Below are 10,981 nucleotides of genomic sequence, written 5' to 3' on the forward strand. Positions count from 1 at the left end.
TTGCATCCATGGTTACATCCGCATTTGACTTCTTATATAAAGTATATTTTTCTTTACATATATGACCCCCTTTATAGATTCATAGTGAAATATATGATAGTTTCTAAATATCATTAAAGTAGATATCACAATTCAAAATCATTTGTAAAGAAATTTAAGAGAAATTGACAACATTCATCCGAAAAAATAACAATGTGTCATTAACAATTTTCAAAACATGTATAAAATAGCAACATAATACTAATAAAATCAATATTATTTTTAATCAAAACAAGTAAAATTCAAATATGATTAACAAATCAAAATATTTCATGAATATCGTTATTCTACGATAAATTAACAACATACATAAATCAAACTCATCGTATGATTACAAAATCAAAATGTCTCATTGATATAGGGTAAATTCACAACACCCATCTAAACATAACAATGTCATTCTACACAATAATTTCTTCATAAAAAACAATGCATGTGCATGCCTAGCTACCACCACCAAGATCATCCTCATGATCATCTTGACCATCCTCATTACTCTGATCCACATCATCACCAACACCGCAACTATCATCATCATCTCCTCCTTCACCACCATCATCCTCATCCTCATCCTCATCATCTCCTGATATATGTTGAACATAATTTGGATCATTGTCTTGGCAATCATTACCTATAACATTCTGAAAAAAAAAATCAATATTACATGTTAGTATTAATTACATAACACAATGCATGTTTTTGTTATACAATGTTAACCATAAAATGAGGTAAGATATAATATCTAATAGTACTAAAAAATAAAATGAAAATATGGTTTAAAAGTATATTGGAAATCCAACTAAGATTACATACCATAGAGTCCATCCAAACAACAAATTCAACCCATCTCTTTTGCTGCAGCACCTCCTTTTCCAAATGATTTGGAGGTCTTCCATATTTTAGTTCCTATCAATCAGTAAATAGGGAGAAATTAGATAACAATGACTTTCTTCTAGTACAAAATTTATTAAAAAAATATCACATGTTTAATATACTTACAAAGGTTGTTATCAGTGCTTTTAAACCTTTCTGGCCACTACAATGAGTGACTTTTGTCTTGGTTAACCTCGCCTTGGATGCCTTGTCCTTAAACATAAACCAATTCAATTTATTTTCACACAAATACATGTCTAAGATACTTATAAGTATTAATACATTCTAAATAATGTTTAATGAAAAATTCAATACCTGAATGCTCTCATTGCCGGCTTTTCTTTGTGCATCCAACTTCTCATATGATTTTACAAGTTCCTTCCATACTTTAAAAGGTATGTCAATAGGTCTTTGTTTCAGTCTTTGATCTTGAGGCATTTTTTTAATTTTTCTTGTTTGGTTAAAAATTTTGGTTAAAAAAACCGAACAAGTAATTCACATCAATGGCATGGGGACTCTATGGATATGTGTAAAAAAATGGCTATAAAGAAAACATCCAAAAAACATATGAGCTCTCCCTTTGATGGTCACTTGGGGCATATGGTTGGAAAGGAACAACTCCATTTTCGAAAATCAAGGACAATCCTTTCTCAAAGTCCTTCCTAATATTTGCTCCAAATGTCTTAAAATGAAAAACAAAATTCAAAAGTCATCCTCAAACATCTCCCTTAAATATAACGTTGGACCATAAATTCTTCACTTTTATTGTTATCGGCTCTGGAATGATTTTTCTATATGCAATTATATAATGAAATATGTGTGCACTAATGAAAAAACATTGAGTTTCATTTTTCATAATCATAAACAATGAAAAAAGAATCACACGTAACTAGCATCATTTTGGAAATTTTATATTTATTAAAAATCTTTAACATGTTTTCCTCCCATATCTCATAAAAAGGTGTGAAATTTTTTATATACTCTCCAATAAGCCTAAGGATCACATACCTTTTAAAACTTTGCATTACCATTATATGTTTCTCCTTGAAGATATATAATATGTTTCTTCTTTAACATATATATTATGTTTCGCATTTCTTAATATTTGACAAAATACTAAAGTTGAAAACAGTGGTCATTGTCTCAATCATATTCCTGGTGATCTTGTTCAGCATAAAACAGTTTGGTACAAGCAAAGTAGGCATGACATTTTCTCTGGCACTCATGATATGGATTTTCTCTATTGGTTCTATTTTACTTTACAATATTATTTAACATGACATGACAATTTTAAGGGCATTCAATCCTGTTTATATCTATTACTTGTTCAAGAGGAACACTATCAAAGCATGGATGTCCCTAGGAGGTTGCGTGTTATGCATAATAGGAGCTAAAGCTATGTTTGCTGATTTGGGTCACTTCTCAGTAAGATCCATCCAGATAGCCTTCACATGTGTAGTATTCCCATGCCTACTATTGGCTTACATGGATCAAGTTGCATATCTTATGAAGCATCCCTCTGTGGTGGAGAACGTATTCTCTGCTTCAATTCCAGATGGTTTTATCTGGCCAGTCTTCGTGATAGCTAGTGTTGTTGCCATGATTGCAAGCTAGGCAATGATCTCAGCAACAATTTCATCTATTAAAATGTCCATGGCCCTAGGATGCTTTCCTAGATTGAAAATAATTCACACATCCCAACGGTTCATGGGTCAGATCTACATTCTTGCCATCAACTGGGTTCTAATGATAATGTGTGTCTTGGTATGTGATTGTTTTAAGAGCACGGTCGAGATATCAAATGCATATGGCATTGCAAAGGTAGAGATGATTATGGTGACTACAAGCCTAGTGACTATTGTCATGGTTCTTATATGGGCAAAAAATATATTCCTTGCGATTGGATTTCCTGTTCTATTTGGATCAACTGAGCTAATTTATTTTTCTGCAGTTTTGATGAAAGTGGGGGAAGATGGTTGGATAAATGGTTTTTGCCACCTACTTCCTTCTTGTGATGTACATTTGGAACTATGGAAGTGTTCTGAATTATCAGGAGTTGTATATCTTGTTGGTCACAAAGATGTCAAGGCTAGAAAGGATTCATGGTTTCCTAAGAAACTGGTTATAATCTACTTCTATGCTTTCATGAGGGCAAACTGCAGGGCAGGCCCTGCAAGCCTCAATGTACCTCACACCAATCTCTTGCAAGTTAGCATGACATATACTGTCTAACTTGAAGGTTTCCATGAATCAAACATGCTGAGTGTTTTTCAAGGACCAAGTCACAACATCAATATGGTGATGGATAACAAAGATTTCCTTGAAGGTGGCAGAGATGAAGTGAATTTTAATGTGAAGTTAATAATCATAAGTTTTATTGTCGACCAAGATCTTCATTACTTAGTCCTTGATTTTGTTTGATAGAGAATAATAGCCATTCCTACGATTAATCACTGATATTTATGAACAAAGACACCATTCTTTTTTCAATGAAGATGATAGGTGGTATTTTATATGCATGGTTAAGCCTAAGATAAGCCATGTTTTCTACATAAGAAAGTTATATTAAGTTATATCCATGAAAATGAAAGGAAGATGACATTGCATGTTTCCTCGTATAGCTAACCATCGCTCAATAACATTGGATGCTTCTCCACCTCATTCATTACATCATTGCTTAAGAACCTTGGATGCTTCTCCATTATTTTTGACATCATGTATTGATTATGTTGTTGTTGGAGGTTTTACACTAAGTTTTTCAACATCGAGCTTACTAGGGCTTGCACCACCGGGGTTATTAGTAAGAATCTCATGAGGTTTGCATAGCCATGATTATTAGAATCAAAATAGTAGGATTTGCACTAAAAAACAGTTCATAGAGCTTTCCTGCTGGGGAGAAAATCACAAGTTCAACTTCTGCAGTGCAGAGCACCGAGAGCTCATAAGCTTTCTTCAGCAATCCACCTATGTTTGGAAAATGTAGCCTACCTGCTGGCGATGTTCTCAATCCTCTTCCTCTGCATCTTTCCCCTCACTATTCTTGTATGTCCTCTTTCATTTTTCCCTCCAAACAAACCCTCTCAAATTGAGAAAGCAGAACAACTCACTCGATGAGAATCCGAATCCAATTATCGCTTCTAACAATAACCCAATACGATACCAGAAGTGATTACACAAAACCTCATTGACTCTTCATTTGTTTGGAAAAGAGCCAAGCATATACTTCTGACGAGGGTTTCCGTCTCAAGTCTGGCTCGCAGGACATCGCTTAGTCAATTGCGAGAAAAGTTTTCCACCTGCCTGTCACATACGGTTTGTCACACTATATATTAAAATCAGGGACAATCCTTTCTCGGAGTTGACAATCCATTTGAATGCATTGATCAATGCTTTGTGCAACGCTGGTAGAGTGGACCATGCAAGGAACTATCTAATGGAGATGAAAAAATTTAAATCCTGATATAGTTTGCTATAGGACATTCATTGGAGGCCTATGCAAGTTGGGTATGGTGGATGAGGCAGTGAATCAACTGGCGATAATGATTAGAAAGGGTCTCTCACCCACATATGCTCTATACTATTCACTCATCAAAGCTTGCTGCAAATCAAAGAAAGTTCAAGCCGCTGCCCAGATACTGAACAAAATGCTTAGGGAACGTGTTGTTCCAAGTCATGCAAGTTTTATCTATGGCATGCATCATCTTGGGAAGGTAGGAAAAAAAATTGAGGCATAAAAAGTTCTTGAAGAAGTGATAGATTGTAAATCCTTTGTACATGTTAAAGTATACACAGAAGTAATGTTTGCTCTATTTCAGACCAGTGAAGTGGAAAAATCATTACAATTAGAAGGCAAAAGAATTAGAAGAGGTTGTGAAACTAACTTTTTGACTCTGTAAAACAGTGTTTCTCTAAGGGAAAAATTGATGAGGTATCCAAGATTTTAGAAGGCATAAACCAAAGATATCCGGTATAAGGTATTACATTATGAAAAAATTGAAATGGTCAGATTTATTGTTTTTCCAAGGAGACCACTCTTGCTTGAAGGAATGGAGAGGGCTCTGCTTGTAAGAAAGTACTGAACCAAGACCATTGTCAAAAAATGTTGAACCAAGAGTATTGTTAAAAAGCAATGTTGCTTAGTTGCATGAAAATTTAATTGTCCAAACTTTAATTTTGGACTCTTTGCTGGCAAAATTTCATATAAAGGTATGCCCTTTTGCCTTATAACATGATGATTTTAATGAAAATGGAGGAAGGGAATCAACTTCAGAGAATCAAATGAAGTTAAAAAATATTAGATTATCAATTATAATCCATAGGAAGGGAGGAAAATAAAGGGTATGGTTGTGCTTAGCCTAAAACGTTTGCCTCTCATTTGAGAACTTTTCAAAAACTCAACTTTATTTCTGAATCTATAAACACAACTCTAAGTTTACATCTCAATTTACAGGTAAAGATTCGGTTTAAAGCAAATCTAAAAATAAGAATAAGCAAATCCAGAACTAAGAATTTGAAGCATTATTATTGTGGCAGAGCAAGGCAACTAAAATTTGAGTGTGTGGGAACAAAGTGGGATCTAGAACATGGAAAACTCACCAAAAAAACAGCAAATATTGTGGAAAGCGGAAAAGAGGAAAAAGAGCATCATTCCTTTGTTAATTCTCATACAGAATACAAATTAGATGCATGGTGTGAAGGAAAATGAAATTTACAAATTAGATGCATATGACCATAACATGGGATGTCCCCCAACTTTAAATTTTGCATCATGCAGACATCAGGTAGCAAGCCAAGGAGCATATCGAGCTGTTCAGGACATTTCTGTACCTCCCCCCCCGACAAATCCTGAATCCTGGATATAGGAGTTGCAAATAAAGTATGGAGCTTCTTGAAAAAAAATGTTAGCAATGGGTACTAATGCTAGTTTTAACTTTAACCTGCTTGCAATGAATACTCGGCAAATCCAAGTGTATCTTGAGGTAAAATTTGTTGACAATAGAACAGGATGGTTTTCCTGCTGTTGATACAAATGGCTATTGCTGTTAAGCCTAATTTTAACTATGATATGTTGCCAGAAGACATGTCCCCAAAATTTGGACAAATCCCTCAGACCATAGGATGTGTTCCTCAATCCCAGGTATGCATCCTCCTACAACATGGCATAGAGCAAAATATGCTTAACAGAAGTAGTCATTCACATCAATAGCAGGAAAACCATCATGATGTGTTTCCAACAAAACATTATCTTGTGATACCCTACACACCACCATATTGGGTAAAAATGTAAAACTAGCATGTGTACCCCCAATGCCAACATTTTTCAAGAAGTTCCAAACCATAGCAGACAAGACTCTAGATACTAAAATGACAAGAAAAGTTTACAAAACTTTGAGAATTGTCAAGCCTGTTTCAGACTCTCAGATATCTAGTGGGCTATGCCTGTCCATGAATGCACGTGAGAGACCAATAATATACAAGAAGGCAATGAAACAATCACAAAAGCACCTACACTCAAAATTCCATTCTGGAAAGAAGGAAAAGACTCACTAAGGATACCAAGGGGTGCAAAATTCTAGATGTGAGGAATAGCAGTTACTGAGGAATACGGTTCATCTATTCTTACTGTTACAGATAATGCATTTACCAGATTGACTCAAGGTCTATTTCCTAGTGTCATGGAACACTGTGTTTTGATGATGGCTTTTGGTCTTATTCCCATGGAACTGTAGTTGCATTTGGCTTAATCAACATGAAAGGGCTGCCTTGTGCGCGATTAGGAAGAAGTTTCCTTTCTTTCTCCTCTGGGTTATGTTTCAAAATTATAACCATCAGCTATCAGCATGTTGAAGGGATCACACACCTTTCAAGCAGAGCCCATTTTTCTGCAGGATTGTCCATAGGCATTGTTGCAGGTAACACCCCTTCATACAGAAGCCAGTTTTCCACAGAAGAATGGTGGTTGTTCAGTGACTCAGGGCCTCTCTGTGCAGTCACAAGTAGTATCAGCATTATAACATATCCTTTCAGAATTCAAGTATATCTTCTCACTGGATAGCATGATTAAAATGTAGAAAAATGTTATGGAGTGTCCAAGTAGTGTAGAACAGAGAAGCAAGAAAAAATACCACAAGACAACCATAGGGTTGATAGAACCATGTTTAGGCACATTAGATATTTCTTGGTGACAGAGTCTTACACCTTTGAAAGGAATATTTGTTTCCCTACATTTCTATTGAACAAATACAAACCTGAATATGTTCTAAGGACTATCATGGAGGGAGTCGAGATGACCCACAGGACCCATAGCTGAATACACAAGGGGATTTCAATGCTGGAAATCTAGTTTATAGCATAGTAGCAAGATTTGGTCATATTGCTCTTTATTATATGGAAATTCGGCAACAGTACAAAATTCAGTATGTTTTCACTGCAATGCAGATACAGAACAGTTCACTTACCTTATAATGTCATTGATACCCATCAACATATAAGCCCCAAAAAAATAGAGCAAAAACCTCAAAAAAATAAAAATAACAGTAAGAAAACACTTAAAAATAAACTACATTGCAAAATTTTCAAAGAATAAATTGCTTTTTTTGGTTTTAGTGTGTTCTGAGGATGAAATTCTTCTAAAATATGGAACAAAACGCTTATTTTCATATTGAGAAATATAGATTTCCATATTGGAACCATGCTGCATTTCTTTATTAGGTATTTTCCATACTGAGTTGTATTTGAATACATATTCGGATTCAAATTTTGCTACTATGGTTTATAGCCATTCCTAGTTACACGTATGCTGAAATCAGGGAGGTCAAGGTAATCAGATAAATTGTCACAACAATTATGAACAAGAGGCAACCTTCCTTGAAATTCTTGAACCTCCAGTAATCAGAAAAATTGTCACAACAATTATGAACAAGAGGCAACCTTCCTTAAAATTCTTGAACCCCCTACCCTTGCCTAGATTTGCTCACGGCGCCAATCAGTCCTCATGTACATGTACATCAAAATATTTATTATATAATTAACTATAAATTTGTTAACATTAAAAGGACAAATAGATCCTCTGTTCATGTAGAGATGCTCACTGACGACCATGTTGACAATGGCGATGAGAGGGAGAAACTGCTGTGATATCCAATCTTCAATATGCATATTTTAGATAATAAAGACTGACCTACTAAGTTAACCAAGTAGCCGTTATACAAAGTACACATAAATGAAGCTCAAAGCTAAGAGATTTTTTTTCTCACTTTCTTTGCTTCCCACACAAACTATTACTCGATTTCAATTTTTCTTATTAGATTCCAAAATTTAATGAAATTATCTGGCTGGGAGCATTGTTGCAGTGCATGGCTTTTATCCACTATCTCCACTACAAATTTTGAAATGACAACAAAAAATCCATTAAGACCGGAATCTCCCCACAACAGTGAAAGCAGAGTTCATTATTCAAGAACAAAGTAAAGCGAACCAAATACTCTAAGAGCAGGACATGCATGAGTCCTCCAGACCCAGATCCACTAGATTGATTGCATCATTTTTTCAGCTAGATGAAGCATCGATGACCCGGTAGATGCACCAGTCATGAGCAAAAATAACAGACGATCAGTGATTCAGAAGCACCCTTACCAAGCACAGTTGAGATCATCCAGATAATCCACAAGGCCATCTAGGTATGCTATCTTACAAAAGCTATAATTCTCAGCTTATATCTTGTAGACACTAGATAGACACCCATCACCAGGGTTCTCCCTTCCACACGTAACCCGTCAAACTTTGCAGTCCGATGAGCTTCAATAAAGTTTGCCAGGATAGAATCCAGCCTGGTTTATGGCCCTGCATACCTCTCCTTTGACGCTTAGATAAATTAGGACTTATTTATTTTCTAGGCTTCTGCTATTAGTCTCGTCTTCATTGTATCAGGTTTATCTGTTATTATAACCCTTGAAAATCTGATAAGGAAATCCAAGAGATGCTTCTCCATATTTGTGAATGGCATTCTTCGTAAAACTGTTGACATAGACTAGTGCACCTAAATCTGGGGGATTTAAACTGGTTACCTACTAACACGTAACCAGAACCAGCCAGATGCTCGTCTTCATTGTATCAGGTTTATCTATTATTCTAACCCTTGAAAATCTGATAAGGAAATCCAAGAGATGCTTCTCCATATTTGTGAATGGCATTTTTCGTAAAACTGTTGACATAGACTAGTGCACCTAAATCTGGGGGATTTAAACTGGTTACCTACTAACACGTAACCAGAACCAGCCAGATGCTCAACAACATTGGCTACAAACAATTGAGATAATCACCCCTTTGTTATTTTATCATTCGTCATTCTGTTAAATCTGAAATCTTATTTGTAGTCTCTCCTTTTCAGCGAATACCTTTAAGCACTCCAGCATCAATATATAGTTTTAGTCCCATTAACCTAATGTCCTTTCATCATTTGTGGACATTTATATAATTTATTTCTTTATTCCGAAATTCTTCTTAAAATTATTATTTCCATTTCTTTATGAACCTTCTGCTGTCGAGCAATTGGTGTTATTTTGAGCAAAATAATTTGTAAACGAAGTTCCTTGGTTAGTGAAAAGCCCGCCAAAAGTACGTCTACGCCAAGTAGATCCCTGGAAAGTGTCTATCTCTCAATGTTAGTGACATCTCAACGCATTCACCCATTCGGGAGCTTTCGTAGGCAGTCAGCGTCGTATGTAGAGCATCTAGCTCGGCGGGCCTCACAGTTTGTGAGGAAGAGTAAGCAGATCGCAGAGTATTTGCTTATTTCACTCCTTTCGGAAAACCTATAAATTTTTTAAAGTAACTGCTACTTACGAATCATAAGTTTTTTAAAATAAATTCTACTTAGTTTCAGATTTTTAGATTTTTAAGGGGTTTTACCGACCCAGAAATAGAGATTCAATAAATGGAAGAGAAGCTTACTGATGGTGACATCGCCGTCGGGGCTCTGGAGCATCTTGTCCATTCCCTTGGGGCCGAGTGAGGTGCGGAGGATTCTCGCAACGGACCTGGTGGCCGCAATGTTGGCCTTCTGAGCATCTAAGCCTCTGATTCGGGTCTTCTGCTCCTGCTCCTTTATTATGATAAATGGCCTCCCGTACTCATCAAATGCCAGCGCCATCCCTGCAAACAGTAACAGATTGCAGCACAGAGATTAAAACCTAAACATACAAGAGTGGCTGCTAAAAACACACTGGATTTTGAACCAGAAACCTGAAATGCGTGTACTCCTCTCTGTGTGGAAGACTGAATGTGCGGGTGGAAATCCATTGAAGTTAAAAATGGAACATACCTTGGCGCCGTCAATGGACTGAAGAACCGATCGTGGGGTTCGAGTGTCTGCTACTGGTGAAACCCTAATTCGCAAATCTCTGCAATCTCGTTTTCGCTCCCGCCCTGCGAAAAGCGAACAGATCCTCCTTCTTGTTCTAGAACGTAAACGAAGTTTGGGTTGGGAGGGGTTTTGTAAAGAAAAGTAAAGCTTTACCTTTTTTCAAAAATGCTAATTTCATAGTGAAAAACAGTAAATACATTTTTTTATTTTCACATCACTAGTTAAGTAGCTATATAATGTTTTTTTTTTTTTTCACATCACTAGTTAAGTAGCTATATAATGTTTTTGGTTCTTGGTTAGGTTGGAAAATATTTATAATAATATAATTTTATGGTTGTTGTTTAAGTTTATTAGGTGTTATTAAAACAATAAATACATTTATTTTATTTTCACATCACTAAAGAAGTAACTATATAATGTTTTTGGTTATTGGTTAGGTTAGAAAATATTTATAATAATAATAATATAATTTTATGGTTGTTGTTTAAGTTTATTAGGTGTAATTTTTTTTAATTTCAATTTAATAATTTTTAAATGGAAAAATATGATTTTAATTTGGTTGTATTGAAAATATTTATATGTTTTTACATCTAAGGTGGGTGCAAACAAAGGAGAATATATAGTAAGTCTATTTAATAGTTAATAACAAGTGTTAATTTCTTAAAATTATATGATAAATTTGAAAGGAGTAGGGTATGTATCTTT

General features: G+C 35.3%; 1 protein-coding gene across 2 annotated transcripts; it reads right to left on the reverse strand.

Moving 5' to 3' along the window:
* Positions 1–291: 291 nt before the first annotated feature.
* On the reverse strand, positions 292–10,467 carry LOC149237651 (uncharacterized). Of its 2 annotated transcripts, XM_089372737.1 has the most exons (5): positions 10,235–10,465; positions 9,865–10,065; positions 1,039–1,125; positions 853–945; positions 334–680 (listed from the first exon to the last, which is right to left on the reverse strand). In XM_089372737.1, the coding sequence occupies exons 2-5, from the start codon at positions 9,979–9,981 to the stop codon at positions 483–485; spliced, it is 495 nt and encodes a 164-aa protein (XP_089228863.1). In that variant the 5' UTR covers positions 9,982–10,065; positions 10,235–10,465; the 3' UTR covers positions 334–482. The 2 variants fall into 2 exon arrangements, with proteins under 2 accessions (XP_089228864.1, XP_089228863.1); XM_089372738.1 differs by lacking the exon at positions 1,039–1,125 and having other exon boundaries at positions 292–680; positions 10,235–10,467.
* Between the last annotated feature and the right edge of the window lie 514 nt (positions 10,468–10,981).

The sequence above is a fragment of the Pinus tabuliformis genome, chromosome 8, assembly GCF_031772625.1.
Source record: "Pinus tabuliformis cultivar Carrire ecotype Pingquan chromosome 8, CPIR1, whole genome shotgun sequence".
NCBI classification, from domain to species: Eukaryota; Viridiplantae; Streptophyta; class Pinopsida; order Pinales; family Pinaceae; genus Pinus; species Pinus tabuliformis.

Coding starts and splice junctions, on each gene's coding strand:
- LOC149237651 (XM_089372737.1), bottom strand. CDS start 9,981: ATGCTCAGAAGGCCAACATTGCGGCCACCAGGTCCGTTGCGAGAATCC. Junction 1,126..9,864: donor CGACGGCGATGTCACCATCA/GTAAGCTTCTCT, acceptor TTTATGTTTAAG/GACAAGGCATCCAAGGCGAG. Junction 681..852: donor TTGTTTGGATGGACTCTATG/GTATGTAATCTT, acceptor TTTTTTTTTCAG/AATGTTATAGGTAATGATTG.